This window comes from Theropithecus gelada, chromosome 16, assembly GCF_003255815.1.
Source record: "Theropithecus gelada isolate Dixy chromosome 16, Tgel_1.0, whole genome shotgun sequence".
NCBI classification, from domain to species: domain Eukaryota; kingdom Metazoa; phylum Chordata; class Mammalia; order Primates; family Cercopithecidae; genus Theropithecus; species Theropithecus gelada.
Window position 1 is genome coordinate 5,076,548 of NC_037684.1, and position 22,218 is coordinate 5,098,765.

Consider the following 22,218-nt stretch of genomic DNA (forward strand, 5'->3'; position numbering starts at 1 on the left):
CCATTGTTCCACTTTTATCAAATGATAGATACTCACATTTATGGGTAAAATGGTCAACATTTTCCTTCCTTAAAGGAGGCTTTAATCATTGATAACTTAGTATATTTGTCCTGTTTATAATCAAATTCCATTTTAAGACTGTGCCTCTGGTGAGTTGAAAATAACTCTTTACCCTCATTTGCCCTGAATGTTGTATTTATTTAAAATAAATGCTGCCCATATTCTATCCATTCCTGCAGTGGAAAATTCACTATTGATAAAGCTATTTGGTGACGCATTTAATTTTTCTCAGCATGTGTTTAGTGAGCATTTTGGGAGGATAGTCCTTTGTTGTGCAGGATGCCTTGGGCCTTGCAGGACCTTTAACATCTCTGGCCTCACTTCATTAAATGCCAGTTGTGCTGCATCTCCCCCATCCCTAGTCATTATGAACAAATAAATATGCCTGAAGGAATGATACTTCCTCCCTTAGTTGAGTATCACTGAGTTAAATTGTAGGTAGAAGTAACATTGAATATGCTTTGTTCCAAAAGGGAAAGTTTAATGAAGATTGTAAATAAGGTATGTTTGTATTAAAAACTTTAAAAAAATTACTGTACTTTTGTCAGCATAATGAGCCAGGACATTGTACCTTAAAGGTTTACTTTCAAGGCCATTGGAAAAAAAGATGATTTCCACCCTGAAGTTTATGTTTAACTCAGAAATAAGACATTATTGCTTTTTTCTGCTGTGGCTCAGAACACTGAAAATATTCAAAGAGTGGATAGCTTTACATAAGTGCTTAAAATTTGTTTATAATAAACCCAAATATATACTTTTTTGATATTTTGTGGCTAGTTACTTTAATTGTGAAATATTTTTGTCTACAATTGACTATATAGAGCACTTTCAAGCATGGACTTGGCACTGCTGTAAGTGGCTGAGCTGCTTCTTTCTGGGTTCCAAGCATGCCTGGAGTGGTGCTTCATGCATGTCTCAGTGTACTTGGTGAAAGTGGCTGTGCATCCTCTTCTACTCTAATGAGCACTGCATGTGTGGAGGGTGGAGTGTGTCTGTATCAGAGATCAAGTTATATGAAAATCTGTTTTTATAAAGAAAAAAACTACATTGATTTTTAAATATTAAGTATCAGTAGCTTTTCAATGAAATAACTTGAAAAGGAGCATAAATATTAGTTCAAAGTATCTTTTTAAATCATGCCTTGTGTAGTGATACTTTTTTATTATAGATTGTGTGAGAAATTGTTTCTCCTTAGGATATTTTCCCCCTTGGTTTGAGGCTAATCGCTATTGAATCTGAAGTACTTTTTTGGTTGAAAAGGACTATTTATAAAGTGAATATACAAATTTATGAGATTGACTATTTTAGAGTTTCATTGAAGACATTTATTATGGAAATATTTTTGTCTTGAAAAATCACATGAAATTATTCTTAGATATTTGGACTTCTGATCTTCATTCATAGTGTAAATTTTTTTTCTAATGATTCTTGGTTCAATGTACCTCATAAGTTCTCTTCTCCCATGGTTCTTTAGCCAGTCCACACATTTTTTTTTTAAAGTATCACGTTCTCAAATAAGATAAAAGTTTTACTGATGTGTATTGAGGGTTTGTGTAGAAGTAGTAAGATGTTTGGAGTTCTACTTTTGTAAAACGTACTCATACTCAGTTCATAAGTACTGAGTTTAGATCTAAAATATTCCAGCATTTCTTCTTAGAAAATCTGAAAATATATCCACTATTTGATTCTTATTGTAATGCAGGTTCCTGGCAGTTGCTAAAATAGTAGTAGTTGTACTGTCCTCTTTTTTATTATGATGTACCATAAGAGATGAATTATAGTTGTAAGATCTATGTTATATAATCTTCATAGACTTCCTTTAGGTTAAATTAGATATGTAATTGGGAAATTTAAAAAGTAGTATACACACTTATGAACCAATTATTTTAGCCATCACTGGTACATGCTATAGCTGGTATATTACATATTTCTGTTTTTTTCCTTATGACAATTGATCATAATTTACATATAGATAGTTCACATACTGAAAATGAGATGATTTCTTTCTACTGAGAGGTTGTAGTTGAAAGAAATTATTTCCAAGGCATTTGAAAATTATTTAAATCTCTTGAGGAATTGCCACATAATTTGTTCATATTATGTCAGGGTTGCCATTTGGCTATAAACATGGTATTTTCAAGGAAAAAAAGAGTAAGTCTACTTTAATTGACTGGTGTTCCGGAAGGACACATTTAGTAACTGCTCAAAATACTAAACTTTTTTGCCAACCACATGATATCTAGTTTTTCATGCTTATTTTATTTGAAAATGTGTCTTTTACTTTAAAATGAATATATTATGAAAAATGAAAACTATGAAAATTACTAAATCTTAAGCCTAACGTTATTTTATATGGTGCACCTGGTACCACAATACAGTTTAAAAGCTATTTTTAAAATGACACAGTAATTTGAATAGGATGTTATATGGGACGTCTTTCTTAGTTTATCAGTTTCTGACAAGATCTTATGAGATGTGTTGGGTGAGGAAGACCCTTCACTCAATGTACATTGCTATTCAGCTTTTTGTTACTTTAGGCTGATTAACACAAGCTGTATAATTTAGTAAGTATCAGGAAATCAAGTTGCATTGGTTGCTTTGGGCAAGTCAAAATTGCAGAGAGTTGGAGGAATCCATTATACTATCAGACTAAAAATTGATCATGTGTAGGAACTAGATTAAATGAAGTAGGAGTTGAGGGAAAAGTGTAAACAACCATACTGTCCCAAAAAAGCATTTCTTCCCTCCCAGTTTTGGGATTCCTCCCTGAATGGATTTCAGTATTCAAAATGTGTATCATAAGTTGGTTTTATATTTTACTATCTGGCGAGCAGGATTTGTAATCCACAGTTTGGGTTAAAGTAACGTAACTTGATGCTATTCAAAATATTCTGAGAATTCCAAGTGAAGAAATTAAAATGTTGACACTTGAATTAGCTTAGTTTTGAATAAGAAAAAATCTGGGAATGAGACATGAGAGATGTGAGGCTATTAAATCTCTCTTATCTACAATTTGAATGTGTTATTCTTCCAGATTTTTTTATAAACATCTGGAGTATTATAAATTAGAAGCCTACATTTCAGGTCATTTCATGCATATTCTACATATATAGTGAAAATTCATCCAGTCAGTTTTGTATTAACTGATAGACTTTAAAGATAATAGTGATTTTCATAATTGTCATTTTTTAATAATATATCAAGTCATTCATTTTAAAGTTAAAGATACACTTTCAAATAAAATAGGCGTAAAAACTAGACATCAAAGCAAAACAGGTTAAACTGAAATAGAAAATACACGAAATAATTTTTTAAAAAATGTTTCGCTAGGATCAGTTTGTCTTTGTTTATGGTAATTGTTAGTCTCCCATGTATCATGTCATCATTGCATATCAATTTAAGATTATAGATTTACTTAATAGTTTTATTTCATTTACTAATTTCATGTTGTAATTATCATTGTTTTCTGTAAACATATAGGTAATGGTTTCCCACATACACTTTTAATATTGTGTTGAACCACTAATCACTTTTAAAGCTTTGATAATAGCATTCTTACCTGGGAAAATATATGCCATTTATGCATGTGTTCCAGAAATTGTAAAACTTGAAACTTAAAAAAAAGAAGAAGATCGGCTACAGATTAGCTCTCTGAAGACTTTAGTTTTCAAATTCACTGGCTTATCATTGAGAAAAGATAGTCTCACATGCACATGCTCATGAAGTGGGCAATTTGTCTCATGCTCACTATTATGTTTTATAATATAATGTGTATGAGTTAGTGTTTGAATTAAAGACGTTGTTTGAAGACTTTGGAAATCATGGTGTGTGTTTGCATGGTCTTAGAAACTTCCTGACAAAAAGATAAAACTTAAAACTACAGTGATAAACACAGTATACAACTCATGTAATTTTGTACTTTCTCTTCCTTATGGTCTTTGTTTTTCTCTAGTCGGCATTGGATTGGTGGCCTAAGATTGATGCTGTGTATTGTCACTCGGTTGAACTTCGAAATATGTTTGGTGAAACACTTCATAAAGCAGTGCAAGGTTGTGGAGCACACCCAGCAATACGAATGGCACAGGTAAGATAAATCATGAATTTTGAATCTCACCTCCTTTCAATTGCATTTTTTAGTGTCTTTATCCCATTCCTGCTGCTTTGATTATTTTAGAGAATTGAAGGGGTCCTTCATTTCTTCTAAATGTTGTGGTATGTTGTATGTAGAATATTGTTGAATACTAGATAATAATGTTTATTTTCCACTGTTTCCATGAGTTGAACTTACTTTTCTTAGATAAATGTTCTCACAAAACACTGAAAGTCTTAATGAATGTCACCTTTTTTTCTATTTTTAAAGTTTTTTTCTCTTTAAAACTTTTGAGCAAAAATATTTTGATTAGCTTCTCACCTTTTGGGGATGAGTAAGGGAAGCTGACTCCTGGGTTAGAGTGAATGTTGCTGCTAATGCACATTTTAGCTCATTGAATAGTGACTATTACATATAAGAAATGAATACAATTTAGAGTTTTTGTATTTAAAATAAAAATATTTTATATTTCAACAAATATGCTTTGAGCCTTTACAAATGATAGGTACTTTGATACTGACATTTGACTCTAAACTTAATAAAAAGCAGACTTAAAATTGGGTATTCTCACAGATTATTACTGTTAATATGGAATTTAAAAACTCCTATGGAATCAATTTAAAAAGATAATTATAAGATTGTGGAAGTCAGTTTTTGGTGTTTATGTATAGCAAGAGTATTATACATGGCAACTCTTGACATTGATTGGTGGTGCTTTGTCTTCTGCTTCTTATTTTCTATTCTTATTGGCTGCTGTCGCTCACATGATCAGATGCCAACCAGTCACTGTTTTGCATGGCAGTGGGCTTCTGTGGCTGTAAGTATGACCCATTGTAACTACCTCAGAAAAGTCCTTGGTTTCTTTGACTTTTCTGTGTATAGTTACCATTATAGTCACATTTTGTCATTTCAACTGAAAATATAGCATGTCTTCACCTGTTGGTTTTATCTAGTAAATTAGTCATTTCACAGTTACGAGAAATTTAAACAGCTTCCTCCCTGGCATGCTTCTCTTTTTCTAAGTCCCCTTAGTCAGTGAAATAATTTGGTTTTATACAGTTGTGGTTCACTCTTATCCAGTTGTCAGTAATTATTTCTGAGGATAGTTTATCTTAGATGTTCAAATACAGAAGTTTTTTTATGTCATATAATTTGGGATTATTGAGCCTAAAAAATATAGCTAAAAGATCATGACAGTGATGTTTCCTTAAGTAAACTTTAAAATGCAAGGTTACCTTTTAGTTGACTTTTTGTAATGCCAAGTACTTCATTTTTTTTTAAGTTGAAAAAATTTTCAATACAGGTATAAGTTAATTGGAGGTAAGCATAAATAATAGCTGCATTTTATGTTATTTAACAAGACACTTTTTAAAAATCTTTAAAAACTACTTGAAATAAGTTGTTTAAAAGTTATTTATTGACCTGTTTATTCCAGAGACCTTCTGGGAAATTAGAAGTTTATTTGACTTTTTTGTTTTAAGTTTACTACCTTTTCTGGTAGAAAATTAATGGCCTCCAATAATAGGGCTTGGTGGAAGGTTAATATTCACTTCCTATTTAACTTCAACATCCACTTTACCAGCTGCCCATGACTTTCTGTGAATAAGGACTAAAAATGAAACTAAATGATTATTTTGAACAGAGGTAAAATTTGATTGGTAGTCTGAATATGTCCTCTACACTTATTTTACAAGTTATTTTACTTCTACAAGTTATTTTACTTCTTAGCCCTAGTTGTAAGCTGATTCTCAGAGCTACATATTATTTTACTGAAAAACCATAACTAGAGAGGATTTCCTCTTTTGGCCCAAGGACCCCTGTAATAAGAATTTAGTTTTTATTTCTAATTGTTTTCTGAAAATATCAACATACATTTAATTTTCAAAATCATTCTTAAGCTGTTTATGTTTTTGAAATGTTATATGTATGTATATTTGTACATAATGACTGAAGGACAGCTTTTGAGCTGATATATCCAGGAGAGAAAATAAATAGCAAATTTAATATGAAACAATTTTTAGAATAAGAAAATTTTAGGTTTTGAATGGCTGTTAGAGTAAAATCTCACCCTTCATAAACTTGGTGAGTTAACAGTCAGATAACTAGTATGAAAGTATTGACCTTCTATTTGCCAGGCAAAGGTGCTAATGCCAGGGAAGCATGACAAACTAAACATACACAGTACTTCCCCTCACCGAGACTCCAAGCAAAAGGCTTGTAGCTTTTGCTTGAAAATCCTAATGAAGAACTCACACCGGGTACAGTGGCTGACATCTGTTAATCCCAGCACTTTGGGAGGCCAAGGTGGGCGGATCATCTGAGGTCAGGAGTTCGAGACCAGCCTGGCCAACATGGCAAAACCCCATCTCTACTAAAAATACAAAAATTAACCAGGCGTGGTGGTGCATGCCTGTAATCCCAGCTACTCAGGAGGCTGAGACAGAAGAATCACTTAAACCCGGAAGGCGGAGGTTGCAGTGAGCTGAGATGGCGCCATTGCACTCCAGCGTGGGCAACAAGAGTGAGAATCTGTCTCAAAAAAACACAAAAAAACTCACTACAGGTGGCATGGAGTCTGGCAACACAGGCAAATATATATAATAAATGGTTTACAGATAATACCTAACGTCAGAGTTTCTTACTGTTGGCACTATTAACATTTTGGACTGGATAACTCTATTATAGGGAGCTATACTGTGCATTGTGGGATATTCAGCAGCATCTCTGGCCTCTACCCACTAGCTGCCAATATTTCCTTTACCCCCCAGCCCTCCCCGTTATGAAAACCAGACATGTCTCCGAACATTTCCAGATGCCCCCTGGGGGACAAAATCACCCCCAGTTGAGAACCACTGTATTACAGAGTGTGTTCAGTGGGTTGTCCCTCATTTGTATTGCCTCAAATGATTTGAGACTCTGATAAACCTGAGCCATTAGCTTGCTTCAGAAGTAGCAATCAAGGAGTTCTATTGCAAAACAGTGAAAGTAAAATAATACCTGCTTCAAGGTTTTACTAACACTTTGTATTTTGGAGAGACAAGTTACTTGTTGGAAGGAGCTAATTATTTGAAAATTTTCTCTTTGACCAAGATAGAATCCTGTCTCTGTCACTTCCAGCCATCATTGATCCTCTTTCTTTTGGAACTCTGGAATACTTCTGATTCTTCCACAAGGTGTCCCTGCAGATATTTGAATAAGGTTATTCTGTACTCCTAGAATTCTTTTTATCTTTATATAGTTTTGGCATTTTATTCTTTTAGCTCTCTCTCTCTCTTTTTTTTTTCTTCTTGAGACAGAGTCCCACTCTGAGTCCCACTCTGTCACCCAGGCCGGAGTGCAGTGATGTGATCTTGGCTCACTCCAACCTCTACCTCCCAGGTTCAAGTGATCTCCTGCCTTAGCCTCCTGACTCACTGGGGTTACAGGCACCCACCATCATGCCAGCTAATTTTGTATTTTTAGTAGACCATTTAGCACCATTTTGGGCAGGCTGCTCTTGAACTCTGACCTCAAGTGATCCACTTGCCTCTCTGTCTCCCAAAGTGCTGGGATTATAGGCATGAGCCACTGTGCCTGGCCTCTTTTAGCTCTCTTTGAAAGTGTATGTGTGTTTGTTGGGTCTGTTTTTATAGCTAGGGAAACTGAAGCTTAAAAAGTTATATTAATAACAAATGCATGGTTAATGAGTCGTTAACCAGAGTTAGTTCTGAGGTTTTTTGACATTCAGTTCAGTGTCTTTATCAGGTTCTTTAGTTGTTCTTCTTCACTAGCAAGTTAGGTTGATGAAAGCATTAGCTTTGTCTGGCTTATTCAACACTGAATCCCTAACTTTTGAACAACATCTGATACATACTGGGCATTTAGTACATGTTTGCAGAATGAATGAAGGAATGAATTTCTTACTTGATCTGGTTTCAAAATCCTCCTCCAGGCTGTGTGCAGTGGCTCACGCCTATAATACCAGCATTTAGGGAGGCCGGGGCGGGCAGATCACTTGAGACCAGGAGTTTCAGACCAGCCTGGCCAACATGGTGAAACCTTGCCTCTACTAAAAATACAAAAAAATTAGCCAGGCGTGGGGGGCAGCTACTCAGGAGGCTAGGCAGGAGAATCGCTTGAACCCGGGAGGTGGAGTTTGCAGTGAGCCAAGATTGTGTCACTGCACTCCAGCCTGGGCAACAGAGTGAGACTGTCTCAAAAAAGCAAAAACAAAAAATCAAAAGCCAAAAACCCTCCTATATCTGATTTACTTCTCTTCTGGAAAGACCAACCTGACAAAAATTTTTAAAATTAAAATGCCATATTAAGATCTGATGTTAGTGATACAGATGTAATACTATGATGTAATAATTGATAAAAGCTATTAAACTGTTGTGTTTGTATGCCCTGTTTCTATTAATACAATCTAAGATAGTATTATTATTTTATATTGACGTCTTAGTTATTTAAACTCTGGCCATTTTTATATGAATGTTGAACCGTAACTTCTCTTCGTTTGTACTTTTGTAGTATTTTTTAATATTTGAAATGTTTGTCTTAGCACTAATTTTACTATTTGAAAACTAACATGTCCTGCTTTCATAAAATTCAAAACTGCCCATAAGAGATGTATGAATTTTCACAAATATTTGTTATTTCTCAACATTTTTTATCTTAAATGGCATGCTGGCTTACCAGATCTTTCTTACATGCCGCTTATTCAGTCACATGGTCTAAATTAAAAAGTGGTTTGGGCCTTTAATAGATACCTGAAGACTCTGGTTCATGAATTTCTTCCCAGACATGATTGCCTCTCATCTTTGGCCAGATCACATGTACCAGCTTGTATTCCTAATAATACCTGCAGTATAGAAGATCAGCTAATGAATGAATGAATTTTTTTCTTACATTTCTAATTAAGAAACACATTGCTTCTTTAGCATGTTGTTCCTGACGTTCTGTAACCCACTAAAATTAAAAGGTATTTGAGATGAATTATATTTATTGGAATTTCTGAAGTCATACGTTTCATATTAGGCAGCCATGTTGGAACAGAATTTACATGTTGATACTTGGGATTAAGAGGTGACATAATTAAACTAATATAGTCATACATCACTTAATGACAGGGACATGTCTTGAGAAATGAGTGCATCCTTAGTGATTCAGTCATTGTGCAAACATCATAGAGTCTACTTACATGAACCTGGATGGTTATATAGCCTGCTACATACCTAGGATATATGGTCTAGCCTATTGCTCCTAGGCTACGAACCTAGGCTAAACAACATGTTACTATACTGAATACCGTAGGCAGTTGTAGTACAATGGTAAGTATTTGTTTATTCAAACAGAAAAGGTGCAGTAATAACACAGCATAAAAGAAAAAAATGTATAGGACACTTAACACAAATGGAGTTTGCAGGACTGGAAGTTGCTGTGGGTGACTCATTGAGTGAGTGCTGAGTGAATGTGAAGCCTAGGACATTACTGTACACTACTGTAGACTTAAAATTTTTTTTAATTTATTTTACTTTTAATACTTTTGCATTTTTCTCATACTCAGGATCTATACTGTAGACTTTATAATCACTGTACACTTAAGCTATATCAAATTTATTAAAAAATTTTTATTTGATAATTAACTTTACCATAGCTTTTAAAACATAAACTTTTAATTTTTTAAATTTTGACTCTTGTAATAACATTTAGCTTAAAACACATTGTACAGCTAGCTGTATAAAATATTTTTCTTTATATCCTGTAAGTTTTTCTATTTGAAAATGTTCTGTTTTAATTTTTATTTTGAAAACTGTTTTAAGATCTGAGACAGAAACATGCACATTAGCCTAGGCCTACATGGGGTCAAGATCATCAGTGTTCCTGTCTTACACCTCCACATCTGCTCCCATTGGAAGGTTTTTAGATACAGCGTGTGGAGCTGTCATCTCTTGTGGTAACAATGCCTTCTTCTGGAATACCTCCTGAAGGACTTTCTGAGGCTGTGTTTCATAGTTAACTTTTTATCTTTAAGTAGGAGTATAACAATACAAAGTATACTATAGTAGGTTGGGCCTGGTGGCACACGCCTATAGTCCCAGCACTTTGGGAGGCCAAGGCGAGTGGATCACCTGAGGTCAGGAGTCGAGACCAGCCTGGCCAACATGGCAAATCCCCTTCTTTACTAAAAATACAAAAAAATCAGCTGGGCATGGTGGTGCGCGCCTGTAGTCCCAGCTACTCGGGAGGCTGAGGCAGGAGAATTGCCTGAACCCGGGAGGCAGAGGTTGCAGTGAGCCGAGATTGCGCCACTGAACTCCAACCTGGGCAACAAAGTGAGACTTGGTCTCAAAAAAAGTATATTATAATAAATACATAAACTAGTAACAGTTACTTATTCTCATCAAGTATAGTATACTACACATAATTGTATGTGCTATACTTTTTTTTATATGACTAGAAGTGAAGGTTTGTTTACACCAACATCACTACAAACAAGTAATGCATTGTGCTTGGACATCAGTGATGGCTGTATCACTAAGTGATAGGAATTTTTTAGTTGTGTTACATATTGTCTATCATTGACTGAAATGTTATGTGGCCTATGACTCTATTTAGTTTTTTTGGAAATGATTCTTAACTAAGGAAAAATTCTGATACCTGCCAATTGTTCTCCGATCTTGTGTGCCTGTGCAATGACTGCGTCAGGGAAGAGCCGCTTGATAGTTACACTTAGTTACATCAAAGTAAATAAATTTGTTTGATCAAAGTTTCAGCTTGATCTAAGGTGAAACACCTCAACTTAAAGTGAGGGAAAAATACAGTTGAAAGAGAGCAAACAGTAAAACCAGAATTTATTAAATCATTTAGTAAAACATTTGCTTTGGGGTCAGGGGGCAGTTATAAAAGCAAACTATTTATAAGTTTTGCTGTCTCTCTTCCGTAGTGACATTCTTGAGTATAAATGTGTGCATTAAATAGCTAGTCTTCCCCCCTGAGGACTAAAACCCTTTGGTGTTCTTGGGTGTAATAACAAATGCATATTTCACTTGAACATTGAGGATAGTTCATTTGTGTTGTAGATATGCATGTCTGCTTCTTAACTTTGAAAGACAACCTGTTTACTTGGACATTTGTATTATGGGTCCACAGTTGGTATATAGTCTATTATTTCTATGTTACATATATGTTTACATAAAGGCATTCATGTCAAAAGCAGATAGTTTTGTGTTCTTTTCAAGAAAAAAGGAAGGAAATGTTTTATAATAGAGAGGTGATACTAGCTCTAGAATATAATTGTTGGATTTTTGGTTGAAAAACATCTATAATCATTTTAGTTCATCATATGTCTCTATAATTGAAACATATTTTCTGTAAGTTTACCTTTCTCAGAGTTATTTCTGTTTCATGAATGTTCTTTAGGCAAAATGCAGGCATTCTGTAACTTGAAAGAGGTGGAGTGCCATCAAAGGGAAAAGCAAATTTTACAATTAAACTAGTAAATATAGAGTAAATTGCCTACATAACATATTTCGTTAATTCTAAGAAGCACTTATTTTTACTCTTCTCTAAGATTGGGAGTGTATCTTATTTAAAATGTTGTCCTACAATTGACAGCAGTTTTTCATTCCTTTTGGGACATCAAATAAAGATGCATCTTACAATTGATAATGTTGTAGAGTCTATAAAATACTTGTATATATGTGTGGGGAATGTTTGTTAAATGAATTACCCAGTAGTTATATTTGTGAGAACTATAGACCAAATATTTTTTCCCTTATGTTTTTAAATTTTGGAAAATAGTTTTTCACATAGATGTTTTACAACCTGATATTAAGCTTTTAGTATTGTAATAGATTTTCATTGTTTTATTAGATTGACTTAAAAAATAACATAAATGGTGCAAAAACAGTTTTCATTGTTTTGTTAAGCTTAATGATACTGACTTTATGTTTACTATTGAGTGTTTCTACTTATACCCCACATTTGGTAGTATAAAAAGTAGCTTTTTTCAAAGTTTTTAAATAATTTCTTTTAAAAGGTTGGATAGCTATTATCCTGAGTCTTATGTCTGATACCATGTTTTTGTTTTGTTTTTAGACTCTTACATTTAAAGAAAAAGTAACAAGCCTTAAATTTAAAGAAAAACCTACAGACCTGGAGACAAGAAGCTATAAGTATCTTCTTTTGTCCATGGTGAAACTAATTCATGCAGATCCAAAGCTCTTGCTTTGTGTAAGTATTTTTTTATGAAGTGTCTCAAAATGATTGCACTAAGTTAATTTGGTTTAGCTGAAATGCCAAGACCTTGAGGATAATTTTTAGCTCAAGAGCACTTACTGATCCTTTCTGATCATACCTGAAAACTAAGACATCGCTAAGAAAATTAATGTATAATGAATGCTAACATAATTAGATCAGATTCTTAAGTGCCCTTACCATTTCTTAACATTTCTCTTTCTTCTTAATTTCCCTATCATTATACTAACATACTTTGATGAGATCTCTGTTCTCATCCTATTACTAGGTTATATATTACTCAGATATAATCCTGGTATGGGGGATAGAAGTGACCATCAATCACAGTGCTGTCTACATCTACACCATTGGTTTAAAAAATCTCCAGTTGCTGTTGCCAGTTTAGCTTTTCGCTCCCCCTTTCCTCCTGTTATCAGCTTTCTGTTATTGGTTCTGCCTACAAATACTGTATTGGAAAGAGAATGAGGTGAAAATGGGTGTGGTTAGTACTTGAATTATTGTTATTATTATTATTATTATTTTGAGACAGGGTCTCGCTCTGCTTTCCAGGCTAGAATGCAGTGGCACAGTCATGGCTCACTGCAACTTCAAACTCCTGGCCTCAAGCCATCCTCCAGCCTCAGTCTCCCCAAGTACTGTGATTACAGGCATGAGCCACCGTGCCTGGCTAGTAGTCAGTTATTGTCATAACTACTCTTATTGCCTCAGATGGTATTAAATTTCTGAGAACATCACTCTGGTACACAGAGTAATTAGGAACAATGCAAAATAATAAAAATTAGTCATAGTGAAGTGATTAACAGCATGGACACTGGAGACTACTTACTAGCTATATGATTCGGGTGACTATTTAATCTTTCTATGCCTTAGTTTTCTCATCTGATATATTGGGATCATAATAGTTCTATCTCAGAGATACTGTTAAGAAAATTGAAATAGTACATAGAATGCTTTTAGGAACAATGCCTGGTACATAATAAGAACTAAATAAATGTTAGCTATTATTGCTATTAATAAGATACAATTTAACACTAATATTATTAATGCACCAAATGTAATAGTTCTATATTGTGACTTTCATAGGATGACATGTTGAACCTTTGTTGAGCTTCTTGAGTCCCTGGAGAGCAGCATCAAGCAAGGTTTCTTATCGCTTTGCTCAGTAACAGGCTTTTTAAAAAGTGTTAAGGTGCTTTTATTTCAGTGGCATGTTTTTCAAATTGCTGTAATACAGGGAGTTTATAACTACATACCTATGGTTCCAAGAGTTCTATGAAACTTCATTTATTTTTTAAAAATGTGTATTTATGAGTAATTTTTCTTGGAGAGTGGAGAGGAGAGAAGAAAGAAAGAAAAAACATTCCCAAAGGCTCAGTGACCCCAAAAGAAGGCCTATGATACTTTACCCCTGAAAAACCCATTCAAATTTGAAAGTCTAATTAGAATAAACAGATCTTTGGCATGAAAAAATTCCTTAAAACCTGTGAGTGAAACTCTATAAAAATAATGAAATTCCCTTTCTTTTCATTCCTCTATTATGTGTCACAAGCTATTTGTGGCATTATTTCATCATGAAGGTCACATAATACTAGCACCACTCTGTTTACATGGCAATAATTCACTTTCAAAGCAGGCACCAAACTCATCAATGCCTTTTCCACTTGCTGTTTTCCAAGGATCTTTTAAAATGGAAATTATTTGCTTTGCTGCCATCTAGTGGTTAATATGTTTTCTCAAAGTAACGATGAGTACATTAAAATAGAAGATTCATTGTAAACATTTGACCGTTTTGTCTTTTACATAAAAATTCTGAGTCTTAGTAATTTAGGAAGAGTGCAGGAATAATTATTAAATGGTCTCAATCATGGTATTTTTAAAGTAATATGATTTTGTCTTATTTTAGTACTCTCAATTTCTCAAGCCTCCTGATTACTCAGCTTGCATCGTTTCTTAGATCCCCCTGATCATTTCTCCACACTGAAGTTATGGCAATCTCTTTAAAAAGCAAATCTTATTATGCCCCCAATCAGCTTGAAACCTTTTAGTTGAAATTGCTTTTGCTTATGAAGACCAAACTCCAAATAGATCTGCAAAGTCGTGCAAAATCTTTTTCCCATCTACCATTTCTTCCACATGTAGCATTACATTTTTTGTCTTCCTTTACTCTATTCATGATGGTCTTCCTTTCAATCTTTCTAACCACATGCCTTCATACTTCCCTTGCACTTGCTTTTCCCTCTGCCTAGAATCTGCCTACTTTTCACATAGTAATTCCTACTCATTCTAAGCTGTTGTCACTGCACTTCCTAAGGAAGCCTCCCTGACTAGGACACTTTCCCATGTTATAGGCTGTCATAGCAGCATGTACCTTTATAGCTCTTATGTGATTTGCATTTTTATACTTGTTGATCTGATTATTTTATTGATGATATCTTCCCCCACGAGACTACATGCTCATGGAGGATGGGAAACACATCTTCTGTTTTTCATTGTTGTATCTTTGGCATTCAATAAAAATTATTTGATTTTGAATGAATTTTTATGAATGTCAGAAAATAAGCTAACAGTTTTGAATTACAGATATATTGGAGTGAGGGCTTACCTTAGTCATTATAATGGGGAAAAATCTATAGTTAGCAAAATAAAATATGGGACACAAGTTGCATTGGCTTCGTATATATATTTTTTTTTTTTTAGACAGAGTCTCACTGTATTGTCCAGGCTGGAGTGTGGTGGTGTGATCTCAGCTCACTGCAACCTCCGCCTCCTGGGTTCAAGTGATTCTCCTGCCTCAGCCTCCCGGGTAGCTGAGATTACAGGCATCCACCACCACACCGGCTAATTTTTGTAGTTTTGGGAGAGATGGGGTTTCTCCATGTTGGCCAGGCTTGTCTCAAACTCCTGACCTCAAGCAATCCGCCTCCCTCGGCCTCCCAAAGTGCTGGGATTACAGGCGTGAGCCACCATGCCTGGCCGAACCATATATTCCTGAAGTGCAAATATATGCTTCCAAGTTAAGAGAAACATTTTAGTCTCTAAATAGGTAGGCATTTGGCAGGGCATGGTCGCTTACACCTGTAATCTCAGCATGTTGGGAGGCTGAGGCAGGTGGATCACCTGAGATCAGGAGTTTGAGACCAGTCTGGCCAACATGGTAAACCCTGTCTCTAATAATAATGCAAAAATTAGCCAGACAAGGTGACGCACACCTGTAATCCCAGCTACTTGGGAGGCTGAGGCAGAAGAATCTGTTGAACCCAGGAGGCAGAGGTTGCAGTGAGCCGAGATCACGCCATTGCACTCTGTTTAAAAAAAAAAAAAAAAAGTAGGCATTCACATTTATACACAAGGTTAATTTTCTTTGCTTAGTACACTATCTTTTTCCACAATGAAAAGGACCAAAGTATGAGTATCTGACGATGTGAATTCTAGCCTTTGCTTTGTCAACAGCTGTGTGGATTTGGGCAGGACCTTTGTATGGGACAAGAGGGCCGTACAGGATAATCATGTGATCCTTATCCAACATGTGTGTCCTTTGCCTTTGATCACAATCATGTATAAGCTCAAAACCAGTAACTTCCAAACCAGAGATACGTTCTTAAGCCACTTGGCTATTGTTGGGAAAAAAAATTACTCCTCATATTATTGATGTAATTTTCAATGGAATTAGTGGTTTTTGTTCTCCTTAGGATTTTCCCTGGACATTATTCACATTAATGAACAAGTATAGACGTGGATTAAAAGAATCCCTAACAAAAGAAGTTTTGTTTTAACAAAATTTTTATTTTATTGAGATAAAAATACCATACCCACATACCATAAAATTCACCATCTTAAAGTTTACAGTTTAATTGTTTTCAGTATATTTACAAGGTTCTGCAACCATTACCACTATGTAATTCTAGAATATTTTTTTTTCTTTTTCTTTCCGGTTTTTTTTTTTCTTCAGACAGAGTCTCGCTCTGCCACCCAGGCTGGAGTGCAGTGGTGCAATCTTGGCTCACTGCAACCACCGCCTCCCAGCTTCAAGTGATTCTCCTGCCTCAGCCTTCCAAGTAGCGGGGACCACAGGCGCATGCCACCACACCTGGCAAATTTTTATATTTTTAGTAGAGTTAGGGTTTCACCATGTTGGTCAGGCTGGTCTCAAACTCCTGACTTCAGGTGATCCACCTGCCACGACCTCCCAAAGTGCTGGGCTTACAGGCGTGAACCACCATGCCCAGCCTAGTTCTAGAACATTGTTATCACCCCTAAAAGAAACCTGGTACCCTTTAGCAGTCACTGTCTATTTCTTCCTCCTTCTAATATCTCTCGATTTATTTTTTTTAATTGAAGTTTCGTTTTTCTCCTTGCAGAATCCAAGAAAACAGGGGCCCGAAACCCAAGGCAGTACAGCAGAGTTAATTACAGGGCTCGTCCAACTGGTCCCTCAGTCACACATGCCAGAGATTGCGCAGGAAGCAATGGAGGTAAGGGGAAAATGAATTCCAGGTTCTTGAAGGAAAGGTTGTAACTATGTACATTCATGATGTTCCTTTGGTGTGTGGTTTCTATGAGTAATAGGTAGATGTCATTTCTGGAAATGGTATGTTTATGTCTATACATTGTTTTATAAAACTCCATGGAGAAAGAAGGGATTTACTTGCTTTATATCACATAGCAACAACATTGTACAAATTCTGATGCTTAATAAAATAGTTCGAGATTTTCTAATTGCAGTTGACTTTAAAATTTTTTAAAATATTTTTACTAAATATTAAAAATACTGATTTTTAAATTGAGACATAATTCACATACCCTCAAGTTGAACATTTTAAGTAGTTCTTATTCACACAGTTGTGCAACTATCACCACTCTCTAATCCATTAACATTTTTATCACCCCAGAAAGAAACTTGACTCCCCATTCCCTTATCCCTACGAACTACTAATCTATTTTCTGTCTCTGTGGCTTTGCTTGTTTTAGGTATTTCATTTAAATAGAATCATAGAATATGTGGCCTTTTATGTCTGGCTACCTTGACAATGTTTTCAAGGTTCATTTATGTTGTGGTATGAATCACTATTTTCTTCCTTTTTATTTCCAAATATTTCATTGTATGGATCTCAGTTTTGTTCATCTAGTTATCAGTTGGTGGACGTTTGGTGTTTCTACTTTTTGGCTATTATGAATAATGCTGCTATGAACATTTGTGTAAAAGTCTATATGTGGACGTATCTCTTAAGTATATAGGAGTGGAACTGCTAAGTCATGTGGTAACTCTGTTGAACTTTTGAGGAACTGTCAAACTCTTTTTCCAAAGCAGCTGTATCATTTTATATTCCTAATAAGAAGATATGAAGGTTTTAATATTTCTGCATCCTTGCTAATACTTGTTATAATGTGCCTTTTTGATTATAGCCATCCTAATGTACATACTATAAAAATGTTTATACATACCCAGTAAAACTATTTATAAAAAATGTTTTAGCACTTATGTAATCATTGGTTCTATTTGTGTACATTGCTATTGGTACCATAAATTGATACATTTCTTGTAGTCTTTTTGGAAGGCTATTTGGCAGAAGCTATACAAACATTTCATTTTTTGTACAAATAATTTCTAGCACTTTAAAAATCTTATGAATATAACTCAAAAGGAAAAAGCTGCACACACAGGTACTTATTGCTCTTAATTATAATATGAGAATATTAGAGCTTTACTGAGAGGAGAATGGGCTAATATTCAATAATGAGAATGGTATTTTAACTTGGTGAGCTGTTAAACATTTATTAAAACATATAGATCACACAGCAATGTGGAAAAATATGAAATGTCAAGTTGAGTATACTGTGTTTATGGCTTTGTTAAAACATGGAAAATACAAAAAAAGAAGGCAACATGAAAAGAAAATTAAAGCCTGGAAAAGGCTAACACGTTTTCTTTCAATATATATTTTTAAAGTTTTATCAAACAAAAATATAGAGAATTTGTCACTTGAAAAAACTACTGGCAGTAAATTGTACCAAGTTTTTGTACAATAGTAGCAAAATTGAATTTTAATTTGTGTTGTTTTTCCTTGATACGAGAGCTATAAATTATATAGCTTTTTAAGATTCTCACAATTAATTGCAATTTTCATTAAATATCTCAAAGTACTTACAATAAAAATGTTTGAAATAAGATAATGCGGGTCTGGCCTTTATATGTTGATATGTTGACCAAGGACTGAAAGAAATGTCCAGAGCTTCAGTGTCTGCTGGGTCAGGGGTGGAGGGGTGTGGGAAGAATGTAAATTGAGATTGTAGAATTGGAGTTAAGATAGCATCCATTTGAAGGAAGAGTTTGTGTTTTATTTTTCATATCTTTGATGATTTTATGTAATAATCTATTCATATGTTGTATATTGTAAGTGAATTATTTAATTCTTGTAAATGTTCTCTGAGCCAGATTCCAATTTCAGTTCTGTGGTCAATTGAAATACTTTAGAATGGATAATCTGCTATGAAATACAAAATCCATTTTGCTTCCTCTCTCTTGATTTTGAAAAATAATTGCTCTTTTCTGTTACAAAAGACTTTGTGGCAAGTGAGACAATATTTACTTATCTTTTGCTGTGTGTATTAATTTTGGCAAGCCCTTCTTACTTGGGGATTAACTTTTTGTTTCATAGAGTTCTTTACTATCTATTGAAATTATTTTGTTTGTTTCTTAAAGCAGTTTTTACAGTTATATATTGTTCCAAATTCATCATTTAGCTTTATATGTGCATGCCAGTTAGAGTCAGGATGATGGGAATAAAATTATTTCATGCTGCCTGTATTATTCCCTAGAGGTTTGTGTTCACCAGAGTTTCTCTCTTAACCTTTTACTATATATTGAAACTACAAATGAAATAGCTCAATTTCTTAGCATTTATAAAATAAGTACTCCAGTGTTATGTTTACCAAAAATGTTTGAGTGAGTCTTCTGTTTGTCTTTCTCTTTTTTAAAAAATTCAGGCTCTGCTGGTTCTTCATCAGTTAGATAGCATTGATTTGTGGAATCCTGATGCTCCTGTAGAAACATTTTGGGAGATTAGGTATATGTACTTTTATTTTTTAAATTCAACTTTTAAATTTTATTTTGTATTTTTTGTCTTGAAATAGTAACTCTGTAGTACTTAGTATATTGTAAAACTGGGTTTTATGGTTTTGTATTTTATTTGACTTCAAATTATTAGAATTTCTTGTTTTAACTTATAAGAAAAGTATCATAGCAATTTAGAAAATAAAGTTTAAGAATAGTGCTAAGTTTTGTCACCCTAACATAAGTACTGTTATTTTACATATTACTTTTTTCAGATTTCAATGTGGTTACTACTGTATTTTAATAGATTTTCATAGTTATAAGCCTAGAATGATAAAATTTTGTAACAATACTGTTTTTTCAGTTTTTTAAACTATGATCTTTTGTAAACTTTCTGTAATACCAGTGCTTTTAATGAATGAATTAATAATGGACACCTGCTTAGAAGAAAAAAATATATACAGAATTTTGTGGTCTACTTCCTAGATTATATAAATCATTACATTTTAATGAGCATGAAGTCACCACACTGAGGAAAATGTAAATGTGTAAACCTCAAGTTTGCCATTATCTTATAAGAATGGGTATGCTAAGTTACTTGGTAGCTGAATTAAACCTTACTCTAGAGTAGTGCTCTCCACTAGTAATATAATGAGAACCCCATATGTTAAAGTTTTTTTACTTACTACATTAAAGAGTAAAAAGAAGCAGGTAAAATTAATTGTAATAATGTTTTATTAACCCAGTGTATATTATCTATAATATAATTTCAACATGTAATCAATTTAAAAGTTATTAATGACATTTCATTCTCTTTTTTAAATAAAGTATTCAAACTTTGGTGTGTCTTTTATCCTTACAGCACATTTCAATTTGAACAGGCCACACTTAAAGTGCTCAGTAGCCATGTGTGGCTGGCTAGTGGCTACCATGTTAGACAGTGCAGCTCTGGAGTAGGGATCAGAAAATTTTTCTCTAGAAGACCAGATAATAAATATTTTAGGCTTTGTGGGTCATACAGTTTCCGTCATAACCATTCAGTTCTGCCTTTGGAGCATGAAAGTTGCCACAGACATGTGAATGAACGGGCATGGCTGTGTTTAACTAAAACTTTATATACAATAGCAAGTGATAGGCTGGATTTGGTCTGTGGATGGTAGCTTGCAGACCCCCACTGTGGAGCACTGGGTTTATAGGCAGTCTCTGCTGTGCATATGGTTTATTGTTTCTTCTTATGTCCACTGCACGGATGAGTTACATGGATAGAAACACTGGAAGTTTAATGAAACATAGGGAGCTTATAAATAAATACTTGCTTTTTTTCTATAACCTATGGACATACTTCCTTTGATTATAATGCTGTTAACACTTTGATAACTGTTTCTCTAAAGCCCTACAAGGGAAACTAAGCTTCTCTAAACTTGTATTCATTATGGGAGAATGCCATTCTTATGTCTGGTTATATCTGCATTAAGTTATTGATGATGCTAGTAACAATGAACTTTATGTTACCGCAGCTCACAAATGCTTTTTTACATCTGCAAGAAATTAACTAGTCATCAAATGCTTAGTAGCACAGAAATTCTCAAGTGGTTGCGGGAAATTTTGATCTGCAGGAATAAATTTCTTCTTAAAAATAAGGTAAGCAAAATGACATATTTAAAAAATGGAAGAATATTTGGAATGGTAATGGTGAGAGATTAAGAAAGTGTTTTATAGCCAAATTAGATTCTATTTCAGCTCCTTCTTCCTCCCAATGTTCTCAAAAGGAAATATATGTGCAGAGGACAATGGCTGGTAAATCAGCATTTTAAAAATTGTTCTGAGGCTTTAGCCTTAAAACCACACCGTTGATGAATTCTAGTTCTAGTTGAGTTAAATAGGTCTATCTGGGGCAGGCCTAGGAAAAATGGGGGCTGCTATAACTAAAATAGCTGGTGAGGAGCATATTCTGTGTCTACTCTCAAGTTCATACATAAGACATAATTCATACATAAAATTTTTTTTAACATATAGCTTCTATAATTTAAGAATTCTGTTATGGCATAGATTTGGGAGTACTTGATTTAATTAGTTTTTGTCCAGTTCTAGAATAATAGCTCTGAGAGATCGTAAAGGCCTAGATTTCATGGCTAGACTAGTCCAGAGAATTATCTATCAAGAACCAAAAGGGAAGGAGTTGAGGGTTCTCAATCTAGATTTATTTCTATTCCTCCAGTAAGGGTTTCACCTCTTGAAAGTATCAGGAGACTTCTTCGTTGGGGTGGAGTGAAATGTTTTGATTCTGAACTATTGAAACATGGTGAGGTTGTGGAGGATAGAGAAGAGCCTTAAATTTCTTTTAAAATATAGTTTCCGTAATTAATCTATTTAGGAATTCTGTTATGGCCTAGTTTTCAGAGTACTTGATTTAATGAGGTTTTATCTGGTACTAGAAGCATAACTGTGAAAAACCTTAAATGTATGAAACTCATATCCTTTTCAGTGTTTTACAGCTTGTTATTAATAAATTGCCTCTTTTCGGAAATAGACTAATGGTAAAGTGGGTTTATTCACATGTGGCTTATTTGATGTGTTAATGTAGTGGAATTTGGCATTATTCCAAAGATACGGAAAGAGATTAGACTTCAGACTTTCATGCCCTTGCCTATGGTGTAATCTCCAGAATGCGAGTATGAGGAATCCAATAATGAATTCCTAGGGCCCTGGTAGGCGCAGTCACTCTTGTGACATACTTGGTGTATATACCAGGGTTAATTACTGGTCCATAAAAACTTAA

At 34.3% G+C, this 22,218-nt stretch overlaps 1 protein-coding gene across 2 annotated transcripts in view; it reads left to right on the forward strand.

Annotated features, from left to right (window-relative positions):
• Nucleotides 1-22,218, forward strand: part of NF1 (neurofibromin 1) — a 292,160-nt gene that overhangs the window by 119,030 nt on the left and 150,912 nt on the right. For both annotated transcript variants that reach the window (XM_025363565.1, XM_025363566.1), the window contains exons 12-16: nt 4,013-4,144; nt 12,230-12,364; nt 16,747-16,860; nt 19,373-19,452; nt 20,957-21,080. In XM_025363565.1, the coding sequence (XP_025219350.1) occupies nt 4,013-4,144; nt 12,230-12,364; nt 16,747-16,860; nt 19,373-19,452; nt 20,957-21,080 (585 nt within the window). The remainder of the gene's footprint in view (nt 1-4,012; nt 4,145-12,229; nt 12,365-16,746; nt 16,861-19,372; nt 19,453-20,956; nt 21,081-22,218) is intronic.